At 38.8% G+C, this 18,446-nt stretch overlaps 1 protein-coding gene across 2 annotated transcripts; it reads left to right on the plus strand.

Annotated features, from left to right (window-relative positions):
• The first annotated feature begins 7,691 nt into the window (after positions 1 to 7,691).
• On the plus strand, positions 7,692 to 17,491 carry si:dkey-33i11.1 (sialoadhesin). Of its 2 annotated transcripts, XM_061051106.1 has the most exons (19): positions 7,692 to 7,796; positions 7,902 to 7,967; positions 9,164 to 9,262; positions 9,479 to 9,590; positions 9,684 to 9,829; positions 9,931 to 10,051; positions 10,159 to 10,295; positions 10,572 to 10,694; positions 11,206 to 11,352; positions 12,120 to 12,225; positions 12,527 to 12,690; positions 12,780 to 12,929; positions 13,115 to 13,246; positions 14,547 to 14,628; positions 14,927 to 14,975; positions 15,119 to 15,205; positions 15,314 to 15,447; positions 16,229 to 16,353; positions 16,586 to 17,491. In XM_061051106.1, exons 2-18 carry the CDS (start codon positions 7,919 to 7,921, stop codon positions 16,329 to 16,331), a joined length of 1,941 nt encoding a protein of 646 aa, XP_060907089.1. In that variant the 5' UTR covers positions 7,692 to 7,796; positions 7,902 to 7,918; the 3' UTR covers positions 16,332 to 16,353; positions 16,586 to 17,491. The 2 variants fall into 2 exon arrangements, with proteins under 2 accessions (XP_060907089.1, XP_060907090.1); XM_061051107.1 differs by lacking the exon at positions 7,692 to 7,796 and having other exon boundaries at positions 7,816 to 7,967.
• The last annotated feature ends 955 nt before the right edge of the window (positions 17,492 to 18,446 follow it).

The raw sequence follows: 18,446 nt of genomic DNA on the forward strand, positions 1-18,446 counted from the left end.
ATATGACAGACAAGAAGCGGATGTATTGAAATGAAGGCCAATCGTGGACTCCTTTTTACTGATGTTATCAATTACAAGTATAAGTATATATTTTGTCTGCATATGGTTCCACTGTAAAACTGTAAATGTACTGTAAAACTGTGGAGTCCAGATGTGGAGTTAGTAATACAAGCCACAGCAGGAGGGGACACCTTAAGAGCTCTATGAAGTCAGTAGCTCAGTGAAACTCATTAGAAAAGTCAAACACCTGGAAGAGCCTGAGAAATAGCAGAAATAGGTAAAGTTTCTCAGGTGTGTTGTTCATGATAGGGCTCTGTTTACTCATTAAGCCGATAAAACTGCATGAACTGCTTAAACGACTTGTAAATGATGTGCTCTGCATCTTAAAAAAACAGTTTTAGTGCTGTTTTAACTGTTTATCCACTTGTGAAAATAAAAGACAGCAGGTGCAAGAGCTCAGGCAACAAGTTTCTGTGTTTATGGCGAGTCTCTGTGTAGACAAACATTAGCTTCAGACGGAGAACCAAATTAGTCTGCACCACAAGAATCTCCATATTTAAGGAAACCGCTGTTCTTTGCACATTCACTTGTCATCAAATATCTTTTTTTTTCCCTTGATTGTTGGAAATATATTGGATGACATCATGCTGCAGCTGACTGGGAGCAAACAGTCCTATTTTAAAACTGTGGACCGTTTCCAGTGAGATGATATAACGCAGTCCAGATGAGCCTCTCCAAGGATTGTCTCATTATCACACACGCCGCAGCTGCACCACCGCTGTGTGTATGAATGACCGTGTTTAAATACGCGTGTGCATGCAGGCTGCATTGTGTGTATGTGTTAGCGTGTGCGCTTTTGTTACCGTTTAAACTCTACTCACAGTCAATTACCAGAAAATGACTTGTGTGGACTATTTTCCCTCCAAAAAAACTAATGATAGGGTTTGGGTTAAGGTTAGGATTGGGGTTGGACTGCAGGAAAGCTGAGTTGGTTCGATGTGGACGACGTGAAACCAGAGGCGTAGCCGGAGCACGGTCAGAGTGGAACTGGACTCCATCCAAATCTGATTGCTCCCCCTTTGTACCACCCCAAAGCTTTTAGTTTATCTTCAGATATTTTCGGGTTCCCCACTTCAAGTCACTAAGGTAGCCTCCCTGACTGTAAGACTTTATTATTAAGCAGCCAGAGAACAGTCAATCCTTCAACAACAACCTTTACAGTCTAAAAGGTTTACACAGAGTTCAGTCTATTCTTCCTTTAAAATCACAGCTGACATTAAAACACATTAAGCCTGATGAATGTGAGTCACTTCACAACACACAGTTTTAATGAAAGCTTGTTACAGACATCATAATGTTCAATCATCTCTCTAACAGCTACAGAAACTGATCTATTAGTGGTAGCTTATTTACATAAAATGGTTCCTATAGTTGTTGTTTTTTATACGAACAGCAAACTCCATCAGATGAAACACTGCAGAATGTGACAGTTTTATTTTGAGGTGTTTTTGCCCATTAAGGTTCCAATTAGGATAATTTAAAGCAAACATATATTATTGTTATTCAACAACAATGCAGGATTGGACCATATTAATAATAACTTTTTTTCTCACTTTCAACTTTGAATTATCCCATAATATTCTTTATTCATCTGTATCTCAGATTATAGCTTTTTGTTTAACTCATCATCCCTCAGTTGAAGGGCAACATTCTACGAACCACATTTGATAATGTGATATTTTGCTCTTTTAAAAAACTTGCCTTTTAAAAATGAGAATTGTTTGCTATTGTTTTGATACATGGATTAAATACTGAACTATGGAGCTGAGGTCTGTGGTACCTGAAGTAAGGTAAACTTTAGATTTTAAACCAGTTTGTGGCCTATGCCTTTTTACCCTTTTTTTAGCTATGATGTGTACAAAATTGGGTCATAATAAGTTTATATTTCTTTGGGGAATTACCAAAATATGTTCTTTGAGATGTCTCTGTAACATTGACCTTTGACCTTGACCCCTAATGTGTTCCTGTTAAAAAGAAAGGGACAGATTAGAAGAAACAATCTTGTAAAAGCAGTGCCATAAAATCACTGCAAATCTTTTTTAACTTCCCCCAAGTGATACATTATACCTTCAAAATGATGTATAACATACTAACTTCATGACGAAATCTATAACCTGTACGCGTTGTATGATCTTCACATGTAAAAAAAACAAAAAAAACAAAGAGGAGGAGTAGGTGAAAGAAGAAGTGTTTCCGACAGTAGCCCTCACCTGACAGCTTCCCTCATATCCGACTTCATTCAGTCCCATACAGGGACTCTGCACACGGTAAACCCATCACAGGCACAGAAACACACACACACACACACACACACACACACACACACACACACACACACACACAAACACACACACTACCTCTGTTTTTCATGCACATACAGACACAAATGTTTTTTTTCTGAAACTCTAACCAGGAAATGACTTTAATTCATATTTGATATTTATTTACAAACAGATAGAGAATCATTGTGTCACTGGTGAATGAGATTAAGATAACCAGCAGTGAAAATCTGAAAAGTAGAAGGTGTGTTTCCTGATTCCTCACCTTGACTGTCACTGTGGCTCTAGAGAAGCTACAAGTTTCAAATAGCTTTATGTATGTATGTGTTGACGTGCTGTTAATAATCGCCTCAGGTTCACCATACATGTTAATGACATGTTAACCAAACATACAAACGCCTCTGTGCACAGCGGTAGAACTAAGTTGACAATTTAGGCAAAGAGAAAACTAGATTGCTCGGGGAATGATTTGGAAATAAAACTGAAACAGTTATTCTACTTACACTAGCGTAAGGCAGTGAACTGAAGTTCATAGTCCAAGCTATTTGCTTGGACCCTTTATGAAACTTATATTTAAGTTTATATAACTTTGATGTAGTGAGCTACGTTTTCCCTGTTGCTGTATCTTCAGTTGCTACCATTCTTCTACATTTACATTTTAAATGTATCTTGCAAAATAGACGATATTACACAATGGTCAAGTCATGTGACGTCACGTTTAAGGTGGGAAGATCAATGTTATCATGTCGTACTTCTGTGTTCCAGGTAGACATGCCATATAAACGCTGAGAATCGTTTTGATGTCAGTTCTTCCCAATTGTTCAGAAACTACAAAGACAATCCATACAGAAACTCCATCAGCGACACAGCTAACATTAGCATTCAGACACCTCAATGTTAATATTTACATTTTAGAATCATAGATATGATAGAATAGGTGTATATTCATTTTATGTATAAACGCTGATCGTGAACACATCAATAGGTGAAACTCACTGGATGTAAATTATTTGGGACTCCAAATGAATATATTTTTAATCATGTTTAATTCCATTTCACATGTCGCATGTTTGAAATTCTATTATTTTTCATTTCAAGACATATTTGGGTGTTCTTTTGATTTTGTATTTTGTAATATCTCAAGCTTAGGGTACTTTACTTCCTGTTTGAATGAATATCTTTTTATTTTGAAAGACAATAAGGAATTTCATGTGATCAAAAGTTATGGCATCAGGAACTGACTTCATATAATTTGAATAAAGGGTGCATGATCATCACAATGAAATAGTAAAGGAGTAGTTCTGTATTTTAGGAGAAAATCTGTCTCCAGTGCCTCTAAAGGTCATTAAGTAAACACAATATGTCCCATGTGTGAAAGAAGAGAACATAAAAACAACAAATTGTGGTTTCACAGGGGTGTGTATGCCAGACTGTTTACAAGCAGGGCACCTCACTTGCTCTAAATGATGTCAAGGGTTTCCCTTTCTCTTTTTTCAGTCCAAATACAAAGGTAAGATAAGTTTCTATTAACCACACAGGCGTGAGGGAAAGATTGGTTTCTTCGTGAATTTGGATTTTTTTTTCTAAATCTAATGTCCCTCCCCTAAAACATCTGTCAATTATCATTGTTTTAACATTTAAAAAGCAGATCAGACATGTCTCGATTTTCAGATTTAAAGATACACTTCCTCCTTTTATTTTGACCTCAATAAAAAATAGGACAAAAAGTAAACTCAACTGCAGTCTTACACCACAAACCAAAAATGTTTCCTTAACTCATCCAGCTTGGTTGAAAGAGAACCCGATCCTAGAGTCAGCTCGGCTGGAAGAGGCTCAAAAAAGATGTAATTTTGTCAGCTGCCACTAGACGGGGTGAGAGATGGGGGGAGCCAAACCCCTGCCCATAATAACCACCAGACATGACTCATTCAGCGTGGAATACCACAGCAGCCACAGACAGGTCTCTGGCAGACGACAAGCAGAAACCCGACCCTGCAGCCCAGTTTGTGAATGGAACCCAAATGAGCAAAACCAGAGTGATTTTATTAGAGCTCCTATAGGTCTCAAAGATTTAAGAGTTTAAAAAATTCATAAACGCTTGGTTTGGCTTATTTATGAAAGTTAAGAGTCTGGGAGGCTAAATATGATATTTTTTATTCATAAGTGCGGCTTAACAAAGGAAAAAGTCATTCTTTCTCGCTTGCCATTTCTTTTCATTCCTCCTTTTTTAATTCCCTGTTGGTTCAGTGATTCTTCTGGCTACCCCCCCCCCCCCCCCTCCCATCCAGTCATCCTGCAGAGCTCCTAAAAGACAGCACAGGAACAACACATCACCTTGTCAGATACAACTGTAGCTCTGATCATCGTCAGTCTTTGCCCAGACGTCCCCCTGTGGAGACCACCACTCAATGTGAAGACTAACACATGTTGGACAGTCAAATCATTATTTGCTTACGTGGAGTGCGTCCAAGGCTAGAGGGGCCTGTAGAGCCAGGAGTCTAATCTGTGGGCATGAGGAGGAACACAGAAATAACATATTGTACAACTTAAAGAATGGCAGGGGAGCAAACTGTGAGCGCTCACGTTACATGAAAACAGCAGGCAGGAAGTGTTTTGCAACAGCGGAAAATCTTCAGGTCCAGTCTGACCACCAGACGGTCACACTTCATCGGGCCTGGAGGCTGCGGTCAGCGGACGGATACCTTCCCTACCGTAGGGGTTGGATATGCTGTCATGCATTTGTCTGTTGCTCCCCCTCAAACTTTTTTTTTCTCTATTCCTCCTCTTTCTCTCTCTTTGGACAAACTGGACACTTTTGTTTTTTAAATCGTCCCCCTCCCTTTCCTTACAGTTCTCTGTTTCATCCTCAGTCTCGTCTTCCCTCCCCCTGTAGCAGCCTTACCTCATTCTGTTTTCGCCCTCTTTTCTCCTCCCACTCACCCACCTTCCCCCTCAAACGTTCCCAATCCTCCATCTCTCACCCTCTTTCTCTCTCTGTTTGTGGTCAGTCACACTTAATCTACCTCCATCCATCTGTTTCTCTTCATTCGTTTAGTCTGGTCTGTTTTCCATTAAGATTACATCAGGCTTTGACCTATTAGTGCGCCGTGATCCTTTTGAAGTCATTCTGTGGTTACAGGTTAAGCTCAAAGCCCACCACTCTTCTTACTCTACATAACACAGACTGTATTTATAAGGAGAGGGTTTTTAAAACTTCTCAGCCTCCGACCAAAATGACTTTTTTTTTTCCTGCAGATCATTAAATCATACGAGAATTTTTTGTCATGTGGAGACCCGTCAGAGGAGGGCCTGCGACCCATTTTGGGTCCCAGCTCATAATCCAACCTAGCAATCTGTGAACTGGAATATATTGTTCATTTGACCTCACATCCTGAGGATTTTGATGGTTTTTTTTTTCTAAATAACTTTCCCAACCAGAGAGTCTCTGTTCCTTATTAAGGTTCCTGTTTAAAGTCGGGTTGAAATCCCCAACTTAACATAATACAGACCTCTTGAATAAAGTTTTTTTTAAGTGTTTCCTGATAGCCTTATAGTTAAAATACAAAATCCAGGGTTGTAAGTCATATTCCAACTTTTAATATTTCTTTCCATTACACTGTCCTATCTGATTACGGCTAAAATACCGCAAAAATGATCTTAAAATAATCAGTGATTTTAGGAACAACATGCAGTAAGGAACACATTCCTTTGATCTTATTTGAATAAATAACAGGCTGAATAAAAAAGGAAGCCTCCAAATCTTGAGATATAGCAAGATATAAATCCAATATACATCCATCTTTCTTCATTGATCCCTTATTGCCAGCCTCACTTGGCAAATAATTAAGCAGTCACTGTTCATTTCCAGATGTAGATCTCGATATCATCTCTTTAACCTTAACTTTCTCTCCCTTCTTTCTCCCTGACTTGATGCCAGTGAATAGAGATTGACTGAAATGTTAAACTGTACATCATCATTACTCCTGGGTCAGAGCGCGGGTAAGTAGCCAATTGGCCGAGTCGTGATGTTAAACTGACATCTATTGGCCGAGCTGTGGCAGGGTGGGATGTTAAAGTCATTTAGACTCATCAGGCTAAGTGGACACAGTTGAATGAGAGGTCTCGAACCTCCCCACGTCTGCTTGTGGGTAGATTTCTGCGCCAACGATTCTCAATTAGAGCAGTGGATGAGAGGACATCTGGGCTGCAGAGTGTGTGTCTGCTTGACTAATGTGTATTAATGTACGCCAACAGAGCTGAGTTCCCTCGACAAATGAACCGTACATGTCTTTTCAACAATCAGTCAATCATGATTGAGAGATACTGTGAAAGTCTCAGATTGAAGGCTGACTGTTTTCCTGCAATGAATCTTGTACATTTTGATATTATACATATTTAAAATGTCTAAAAATGACTATGGTATGTGTAATACCAAGGTGTCACTCACTGAGGTGATTGAACAGAGAATTATTATCAGCATCTGTAGATCTCCTGAACGGGGTCATTTTAGCATCTTTCAGCACATTGTTTTGGTTTAAGAGAGAACAACTTCAGTGTTTTGGTTCACTCTCAACTCTCTCCATCTCTCATCAGTCTTTCTACAGTCTCAGCAGGCAAACACAGAACTACTATACTAAACTATTTGTTTTCTCATTTAACAACTAAATGAAGTACAGAATGTTGTAACCAATTTTTTTACATTGTCCATGACGAGTGTTACATTTGACTGAAATTTGTCTGAAAAAACACAACTTATACTTGTACAGGACAAAAGAGATCAGTGTTAGCACTTTTTCAACAGGGGGCGCCAAATGGAAACACTCAAATTTCCTCACAGGACCTTTAAATAAAAGAGGGGAAAAAGAAAACAGAATAAAGACAGAATTTCAATAAAAAATAAAAAAAACAGTTTTTTTATTGATTTTGTTTGTTGTTGAAAGAATCCGTTCATAGTGTATGCAGGTATTTATTACTTACAGTATAAATGTTTCTGTTCTTTTCACAGCTTTTTATTTCTAAGGAATACTTATTTGTGTAATTGTTTTCTTTAGTTATATGAGAATGCACACACATTTAATCTTTTCATTCATGTCTTACTGACCTCAGGTCAGTTATATTAAGTCACAGTCGAGGAGACTGATCGAAAGTGATTCCATCACAAGGACATCACAAGTTCAAAATAGTGTAAAGCCATCAAGTCATTGACCTTTAAAATCTGCTTCAGAGGGAGACGTGGAAAAAGTCAAAATAGAAACAGTTCAAAGTTTCAAGACTATTGGAGGGTAAACACACTACTTCCCCTTCCTCCTGCTTCTGCCCCTTTTACTCCTCCCATCTCCTACCACCTGATTCTGATCACCATGCAACAACCATCGCCATAAAAGATCACCTCCATCACTGCGTCCCTGAAGCCCTGCCCCATCTGACTGACTGATGTGTATAAAGATACTTTAAGGGGTAAGTGCTTCACCTTAAATCAGCTGGATTTGTTTATCCTGGTTAAAATATTTGATCATCTGTCCTTCTCCTTCTTCTTGTGCTGCATCTCCGGTGCCATTACAGCGTTTGTGTCAGCGGAGATGTTGGCAGGTGTGTTAGCTCTGGCCACCATCCTCACAGCTGTACCAGGTAAGAGGACTATAACAAAGCTGATTCATAACTTTTTATGTTGAGGTGTAAAACTGAACAGAAAATGTAGAAATAAGTATATTGTTTTATTACTTAGTTAGAGCTGCAAAGCTTCATCATTGTCAGATAACTGTTTTGAGTTTCAGATGTTTCATAAAAAAGACTCAAAGAAAGGTAAAACAGGTGGAAACTGTTGAAAAAAGAATAGCCTGACTTTTTGGATTCATTATTCACAGACTGAAAGGTGCTGCAGCCAGGTGCCCTTGTCTTTACGCTCAGGTTATTTATAAGTATTGATTGTCTTTTGTGCAAGGTAGTCAGCCAGGCAGGCAGATAGCAGCGCAGGACGACACCACGGCTGCACATACAGGCTCATTGTCACTGCTTCAGTTTTATGTGTCGCTCTGTGAGCACATCCAAGTTGTGGTTTGACAAGTTTTACTCTGAGGAACCTGTCTGAAGGAAATATTGAAATTCACAGTTCTTTTAGTTTTCAAGTATGTGTTCCCTAATCTGTTAGTTTTAATTAAGATTTTAAACTGTTACTAGTCCTTGATGAAATAAAAATAAGAATAACACATGAGCACTAATGGTGAACAGTATGAAAAGATAAATCAGAATGGACATGATCTTTATCTTTATACTCTCTCTTTTTTTTATACTTTGTTTTTATTTTTTTAAAGAGTTGCTTCATTCATGTGGTCATTTCATTTCAACAAACATGTTTTCAACATAAGATGTTGAATGAATTTTGTTTTTTTTATATTATATATATTTATATTTATTTTATTTTCTCTCTCTTATTTCATTGTTTTGATGTGTATGTATGTCTGTGTATTCATTTCTAAAGATGTTGCTGCTTCTTTTCTTGGGGGTAGTTTATTTTTTGATATCTTTCATTCTCAAGTTTTTGGCACTCATATCGTACCACCCCTAACGTATTGCCCCCTCAAATTGCATTGTACCATATATAATAACGTATTGAAACATATGTTGAATCACATTGTTACATATTGTATCCTATCATGTTATACCACAATGAATCATATCCTTTCCTATCATTTCATATTATATGACACTGTATCATATCAAATTGTATTTTATTAAATAATTTATACTGAGATGTACGTCGTATTGGATCCTATAATCATATCTTTATGATCTTCATTTTATTTGTCATTTAAATTGTCTTACAGGTATCCAGAGCAGGTGGAGTGTGACATTTTCTCGAAGGGAGATCTGTGTGTGGGCAGGAACAACTGTAACTTTGCCCTGCCGATATGACTACCCTTCAGGTATAAAATCTATTAGTGATCCTTCACTAGAATTCATTTGTGTTTTCATACAGTGATTGGCAAAGTCATAAAAGTCTCTAAATATTATATATTACTAAGATCCAGGCAACATAGCTGGCTAAACCCCATAAAGCCTGATTATGTTTCGCTACTTTTGTCTCCGTGATTTGTTCATGTAACATTTACTCTCAGGCTCTGCTGTGTTTTTCTCCACAGGTCACACTGTGAAGAGGGTCATGTGGTTCCGGGTTTCTACGGACGGTCGCAGGGAGTTTACTCACCACACGGACCCAAACCAGATCAGCCTGTCGTACAGAGGACGTACACGGTTGGAGAAACACACATTAATGTTTAAAAGCTAATTTACAAATATTACAAAAATATATGCATGAATGTTTGACAAATGAGTATTTGGTTCCAGCTACATCGGGGGAAGCTACTCCAGCTGTTCAGTCCAGATCCGGGTTGTGAGACTGAGTGATGCAGGTCAGTACCACTTCAGGTTTGAGACGGACCAACCACTGGGGAGATGGACCTCCCCCAACACCATCACTCTGGATGTGACAGGTTAGACGTACACAAACTATCACCCAGATTAACTGATTTGTAACAGTTCTGCGCTGGGCTAAAACACCCATTCTTTTTACCTCAATGTCTTCCTATTTCAGACCTCCAGGTCCAGGTCCATCCAGCACGGCCCTTGAACATGTTTGGATTTGGTGAGACTGTGTTTGTCGGCTGTCAGGCTTCAGGATGTGCTGCACCTGGAAGGAGCCTTGCTCTGTACAGGTGAGTTACATGTGGGAGTATAATGGGTCATCCAAAAAGTGGTTCAGAGCATATTGTATTAAAAGAATATATAGCGTCTGTCACAATGATTATATGATGTTCTGTAGGAATGGACTCAACCTGGGCTCCTATGAGAAATGGATGATTATAAACCGATTTGACCTGCAGCACGCTGGAGCGTACAGCTGTCGACCGATCCCACCACAGAACGTCCAGTCACCTTCTCTCTCCCTCGCTCTGGGACGTGAGTAATCAAAATCAAACAATCAAAATGTCATAAATGTACCTGCTGGAGGCTTTATTGTTGAGATTAAAAAAACACAGAAATATGAGAAGCTTAAACTATGAAATGCAGAAATTTTAAAGATGTCCCCCGAAAAGTGATCAAACAGACAACTGCCACTTTTCCCATAAAGGTCAACATAATTGAAAGTTTGTTATTCTGCATATTGCATTCCCTCCATTTCTTTCTCATATTCTTCTTTACCATCCCTCCCATTTTCAATTTCTTCCCTTGCAGACACTCCTCGCTCCACCTCCATATCAGTCTTTCCTGTAGGGGAGTTGTCAGAGGGGGGGTCAGCCACTCTGACCTGCAGCAGTGATGCAGCTCCACCTGTGGAGAGCTATGCATGGTTCAAAGGTATGAAACAGCATGTTGCTATTGTGTTGACCAACATAATAGAGGTACTTTACTCTTAACGTTCACTGGTTTACTTTGTTCAGAGTTTTTTTCTGAAGTTGGAAAAGTAAATATCCATTAATGATTTGTTGAAGCAGATTGGTAGAGGTTTATGTGGATACTAATGAACAACTGATGTTTTGTGAGTTTCCTGTAGAGTTGCAGAATATTTAAACTGTTTGCTGTTTATGCATACTCTTAAATGTTAATGTGAATTTGTGTGTGAACTAATTTGGCACACATGTTTTGGCTGTTCAGCACGAGTCTAGTTCTGCTCACAGTTTCTTCTTGACAAAAGGAAGTTTTTCCTTACCGCTGTTTCTTGTTAAATTTTGCCAAGTGTTTTGCTCGAGGTGGATTCATTTTGGGTCTCTGCTATATATAACAACTGCACGGTCTAGACCTGCTCTTTTTGTCAAGCGTCAGAGATATACAAATAAAGATTGACTGATGTGTCTTCCTTGCTCTCCAGATATGGAAAGCGGCAGCATCCCAGACAGTTTCAGGCCTCAGCTCCTCCTGCCTCACCTCAAATACACAGACAGAGGAGAGTATTTCTGTGTAGCAAGAAACTCACTGGGAACCGACCGCTCCAAATCCCTCCTGCTCAATGTCACCTGTAAGTCATACTGGAGGTTCAAACACCGGCACACTTTAGAACAGAAGAAAAAAAGCTTTTCTTGGAAGTGTAAGGTCTGCTGCAGGTTTGTATCTTAGGTCCTTGTTGTGTAAATCTGTCTGGGGTCAGTCTGTGTTAAACTGATGAGGAAACAACTCTATTTTAATCAGGACTCTTCTGTCATGTGCATTTAGAAGGAAGTGATAAAAACAGAAACTACTGACATATTACTTTTGGTTTGTCCAAAAAAAGTAGAAAGAGCTAAAGTGATACATCAACTAAGTCCTCCAGCAGAAAATAATCTTTTGACATTATGAAACATTCAACTGTATCATATTGCATAAATATTTTGTTTTGATCATTTTTAATGTGTGATTTTGTCTCTCCTGGTACTTGTCCTTCCTACCTGACTCCTTTTTCTCATAACTAAACTGAAAGTATCCGCAGACTTGTTCTTAAACCTTTCACTGATTTATTTTTGTTTTACATTTTTTTAACTTAATTTTTGTTTTAACTTAGTTTTTATACTTTTCTGTTACACTGTTGTGGGCTGGGGGAAAATGACATTTTTTAAGGGAACTGACAATTTATCTGAATTTCATGAATCAAGACTTGACTATATTTCGAATCTCCTGTTTTTCAGTTTGTTGATGTTCAAAGCCATACAGGACGTATGCACCAGTATCTGTTTCACACACATCACATGAAGGGATCAAACATGAGCTTATGCTAAAAGCTGTTTCCTCCTCGTCCGTCTGCCTGTTTAGACTCTCCAAAGAACACACGTGTGCTGTTGAGTCCTCCAGGGGACATCAGAGAGGGCTCGTATGTAAACCTGAGCTGTGTAAACCAAGCCCACCCTCCTGCCAGCAGGTACAATCAATACTTCTCCTTTCTTTAAAAAAATAAAGGATTGAAATTATTCTGCCATGGCTAGCATCAATCTTAAATTTGTCTTTGTCATCTGAAAATCTCTATTTCTCTTTTATTTTTTTAATTCGCTTTAGAAGTGCAGACTTTTACCTTATTTCAGGGTGTTGTGAATAAATGTGAAAAAAACTAATATATTCATATGAAAATTGTGTTTTTGAATCTGAATATGATGGAAATCATAAACAACAATTTCCCAGCCCTATGATCATTTTCATCATCTTCTCCATGTTCTCTCTTGTAGGTTTGCTTGGTATCATATTGTAGGTGATCAGATGATGAATAAAGGAAACGTCCAGAATCTGACGTTCCCCTCAGTGCGGGCTCGTCACACTGGTCAGTACTACTGCTCAGCCTGGAACCGGTTAGGATACCAAAGCTCCCCTGTGGCTACACTCACCGTACTGTGTAAGTGCAGGTCTAAGTTTTTCCATTTGGTTCAATGTACTGGTATGTATCTAATGAACAGAATGTCATTTATTCTCCTTCCACTACAGATCCTCCTAAGAACACGTCTGTTCTGGCTCGTCCCTCCACTGTGGTGGACGCTGGCCGGCCTTTGACGTTGACCTGCAGCAGTCAGGCCAACCCCGCAGTGGACAACTTCACATGGCACCGTCTAGCTCTGGACGGGGGCTCTGTACAATGTTAGCATCTTAAAAAATGTGGTTCCACTCAAGGTTAACATTAAGAAATCATCAACTCTATAACCACTGGATAATGTTTGCAGTCAGTAAAGTGTTGCTCTTTGTGTGTTTCTGGACTGTCTGTTGGTTTGGATCCTCAAACACTGTCAGAGTATATTTTCTCTCTGTGTGTGTGCTCCCTGTAGCGTGGGGCACAAAGTCCGGGCCTGTCTTCACCTTCTCAGAGGTCGGCCCTGGAGAGAGCGGTCAGTACTACTGCGAGGCCAGGAACCGAATCGGAGCCCACAGCTCTCCTGTCCTCACCGTACGAGTCAGAGGTAAAAAAAAAAAATGATACATGTATGGAAAACGTGTAACTGAAAGCAACTTTGGAGTTTGCTTGTGTTGTATAAAATTTTGGAAGGACATTTATGTCCTCTTGAGGATGAATCCCACTAACTTTGAAGGCTCCACCATAAGGTTCAGATTTGCAGTTTTGAGCAGAATTTGTCTTGGTGATGGAACTTACAACTCTTAACCGAGCAATGGCTCTATACCACTCTTTCTTTCTGTTACCTTTTGAGTTAAGCTCTTTTTCTTTGTTGCAAACACATTTTGGTCTCATGACTGGCTGAGACCAAAATGTGATGTTACACACTGGTTTGAAACTACCACTGTGGCTAAGTGGTAGAGTCAAACGTCTCTTAACTGTAAGGTCCAGGGTTCGATCTCCAGCTCCTGCAGCCACAAGTTGAAGTATCCTTCGGCTAGACACTGAACACTGAGTTTAAGTAATAAAGCTGCACAAAGATATGGAAAAACATTATACGTGCTAAACAGCATGTTAGCATTGCTATTGGTAGAAACTTAGCATGCAAATGTTAGCATTTAGCTGTAAGCACAACTAAGTAAATACAGCATCACAGAGCATCGAGTAAAAACTAAAGACTCTTGTAAATGTATATATAATTTCCTTGGAAACAACACCCAGGAACCGAGTTGACCAACAAAAGCCAAAAACATAAATGAAGTGATGAATTGTTGACTGGCATGTTGGTTACACCCTTCCCATCTTTGGACGTGTCATGGATGGGATGAACTGTCACTGATAAGCTCAGTGAAACCCTCCTGCCTCCTGTGTACATCTATGTTTCTGATTATCTCAGACAAGGACCAAAAAGAACAGATTATTCTGAGGTTATAGCTCACAGGATGTTAGGATGGGTCTGATGTTTGCTAGGAGTGATGGGTGATGAGACCTCCCCTGTCTCTATTACAGCATGGCTCTAACTCCTCGCTGCATATGGTGTCATGGTTCCTGACTGTTTTTATGTGAGTCATTGTGAGTCATGTTAATCTGTCTCACTATGAGGAGAGAGGACAGGGTGATGAGGTGTTGTGGAAAACTACTATTTGAGTCTAGACAGCAGAAGTGGAAACACAAATCTGAAGTCTAGACACTTCAAAGATGATGCACAATGTTTTCCTCTTTCTTCACTTTCTCTCTTTCTATTTTTATGGTTCTGTTGTTTTTATAGCTTGCTGCACTTCTATTTTTATTCAACACAAGTAACCTTCAGTTTCTCTCTTCTACTTGATGTTAGAAGTCAGGCTGATCAACTGTCTTTAAACCGGCAGGTCGTCTAAAGGTCATCGCCCTGGCGTCGGCTGTAGGCGTGTCTGCTGGACTCATCACTCTCACTGTGGCCATTATGATCAGGTGACAGGAAGTACACTGCTATTTAGTCAGTGCTTGATAAGCAATTTTTGCACTATTGGACATACAACAAAAATGAATTCTTTAAGCATACTCTCTGTTTTGTTTAGGGAAGAAGACCCAACAATTTAGTTCCCATTGTTGTTACTTTTTGTGTTCAGCACAATTTATTCAGTGTCTTATGGATTTGCACCACATTTTGATCTTCAAAAAGTCAATTTCATGGTTTATATGAATCACTTTTGTGGAAGGAGTCATCACTTCTTTATAGTTTGATAATACTGTCCCCATGTCTTCACAGTAAGAACATGCACAGAGTAGACATGGAGACAGGAGAGGTACCAAACAAGGTAAAATATTTTACATTTTCTGATGTCTTAGGTGAAAAACACATTTTCAATACTTCCAAAACTGTGCAGTATTCCATCATTATGTATAACTTTTTTCCTTTTATTTACCGTGTGCATATGCGTGTGTCTTTGTGTGACCCCAGCGTCCATCAGTGACAGCTGACACTATGTTTTACGAGTTAGCCCAGCAGAGCTTTCCAATGAGGAAGGGCAAGATGTCCGACATACCGGTACACAACCAAGTAGACCCTCGCAGATTCTTCTATAAAATTGTGAAAAGAAAAATAGGTGAACTACATCAATGCATTTATCAAAGTGTGTTTGTGTGTGTGATGCAGGAGGAGCCAGAAGACTTGAGTGACAGCTGCCACCCGGCCATCGTCCCCCTGAAGGATGCCCCTCCAATCACAGAAGTTGAAAGTCGAAGCCCCGCCCCCAATTGCATCACTGTCCATTACTCCAAATTGTCCAGGTAAACACGATATTTTGATGCTATCCGTCAGCCATGTGTCATCCAAGTAGTTGACTTTTGGCCTTTTTTGTGTTTTCGTATAAGGTGGATATCAAATTAATTATTAATTATTATTAATTATTTGTACTTTATTTAGAAGACTTGATTTTATTTCAGGTGTTTTTGGTAGAGCTGGGTAATATTGCTGTGGGTATGGTGTAGATTTGTGGGCAGGTGTTCAATAAGATTGGATGGGCTTGACCACCCTGTGCTCCATTTAATTTGAACATTTTTGTATGTTTTGATCAATTGAAAATAGAAAGATCGACACTACATCCACCTTTCTCAGTCTCTGACAAACTCATCGATTCTATATTTGTTTCTCTCTGCTTCTGACTCTTTTATTTTAATCTTTTGTCCTTCCTTTTCTGTCTCCTGTCTGCACCATCTGTCTCCCTGCAGACTGTCGACCCCAGCACTAATCTACTGTTTCGTGTCTTGCATGTCACTGATTTTTATTTTACAGCTACACTGGCCCTCTACCTTTCTTCTTTATCTTCCTGTCATCACGTTCTCTATGCTTTCCACTCCTTGTCAGTTCAGCTCCGTCTTTACTCTGTCGTCTGGGATATCCAACACCTCTGTCTGTTTACGAGAGGATAATACATTTCTCATCCAGTTTTGGAGGTTAAAAAAAACATTTTAATGGACGTGGAGTAAAACAAAGACTTGTTTTTGTGATTTAACTCATGTGGAGAAGAACTCATGTGGCTGCTGCTGTTGCTGTTGTTGTCGGTTTCAGCTCAGAACATGTGCAGGTCCACAATCTGCCACGAGGGGGAGACAGAAAGCCCAAGGATTCATCCAAAGTTGTTTACACTTTGCTGCAGCAGCCATGCCACTAACAGCAGAACGATGGCAAATCAGGTATGATACATTATAACTTTCAGTATTTACGTTTCCAAATGAACAGCCTGTCAAGTTTTTTTGCTTTTGGTTTTCTTATTTTTACTTTCACAATAACCTTCTTTATTTATTCATTTCCTGTCTTACCTGCTGCTGTTTCAACTTTCTACCTACTTTATCTTACTAACTTATTTATTGACTTAATTACTTATACCCATTATCTATTCTCCTCTTCCTCATCTGAACAACACAGCACACCTGATGTGAACCGATCCATGTACTTCTCAGACTGTGGGACAGGTCAGTCACTCCTTGTGGACCCGGATGATGCCTTACTGTGCGTCTGTGTTGTAGGCCTGACATGTTTCATCTGACCCTGAGGACAACTTTGGGCTGTGGTCCAAAACTGTGTTGCATGTCTTTTCCTGTTTTTGTTCTATGCATCTAACCCCTGTATGCAGCCTGATGAAGGACACATGCTTCAAACAATTGTCTGCCACGTTGCTTGATCCACCCTACATGCTAAATACAGTACACTATACTGCTGCTTTTAAGTCGATGGATGAAAAGGAATTTCCCAAACCTGTAATTATTCCAAGCCACAAAGAGACCGGTTGCTATTTCCTCAACATTGAACTATAATTGTTTGTATTAGAATATAGTTCCTTTGTATATATACTTTAGTGTCAGTAATCTGTAGAAAATAATTTGACATTTATGAAGAATGTGTAATATTTGACACAGACACGTTTGACTCAGATGTTCACACTTATAGTGGACTGACCTATAAAGATGCTCATTTTGACTGAAAATAATGAAATATGAAATATAATTACATAATTGGAAACAACAAAAAGTATTGGTGCTTGGAAGTTTGTTGGAATTTTTTCAAGTGAACCAAAAAAAAACAGGCGGTAAAGATTACCGAAGTGAGGAGTGACAGTGAGGAAAGTTAAAGGGTTAAATCATTGAGATTGTCTGAATTCTCATGAAAATGTGTCTCAGGATTATAAAATAGAAAATATTATATCTCCTTTACGCATCAGTTTCTTTCTTACAGTTTGACTGACAGTATTTGTTTTGGTACAATGATGTGATAAAACGTGGATCTGATGGTCAGCCATGTTTAACAATGGTGGCAATAAAAGAGTTGATATCAAAAACATTAACGTGTTGTTTCTTTTCTGTTTAAACTCATCACACACAAATAATTGAGCGTGAAATAAAAATAAAGGTTTTTTTTCTTTTCTACTGTGAGGATTTCTTACGACTTCAAATTAAATATTGTTTGACCAGTTTGTTATGAAACACAGGAGAAAATCTTAAATCGGCTTCTCTATATATTTACTGAGCAACTGTTTTATGCTCTTGTGATTTTAAATGTACAGCACAGCATCAGAAAGGATTGTTTTACCCAGACATTTGAGAATGTTCCAGATGACACAGGTCAGTAAAGGGACATGTTTCTACATTTGTGTTGTGTTTCACTTACGGAAACTCATACCACACACACAGGACCTTACAAAATTCAGGAACCCTCTTCTTGCGATACAAATCAATTATAATAGCACTCAGTTTCCAAACATGAACTTTTTGTCACCTCAATTTATCACTTTGTCTCAGACTTTGTTTCACAAGTTGCAGAGGAACTGTTGAGTGTAATAAATGTTGTGCAAAAAAACCTTCCTCTCTTCATTTGAAGCTGAGATGTTCAATGTCAGTTGTGTCATTTGATGGATGTTAAAAGACAACATTTGAAAAAGTAATTAATCAAATTTAAGTGTTTATTAATGTTTAAAAAAAAAAAATTGAAGAAGAAGATATGCCCGCTCATCAAAGCTTGAATCCATCACAATCACCATCATGAATACATTTGAAAACAATGATTTATTCATCTTTTCTCTTCTGAGCTATTTTACGACAGAGGAAATAGAGTTCTTCTGCACTCACCAATAACAAAGCCTTTACTTCTGATACACACATAAACACACGTTGAAAAGAAAGATTCTGGAGGTCATCAACAAGAGGTCAACACATTATGCAGACTGCAAATAAAAAGAAACCGTTATCGAAGAAAGACATGACAACAACTAAAAGCTAATCATACAACCACA

The sequence above is a fragment of the Labrus mixtus genome, chromosome 11, assembly GCF_963584025.1.
Source record: "Labrus mixtus chromosome 11, fLabMix1.1, whole genome shotgun sequence".
Taxonomy (NCBI): Eukaryota; Metazoa; Chordata; class Actinopteri; order Labriformes; family Labridae; genus Labrus; species Labrus mixtus.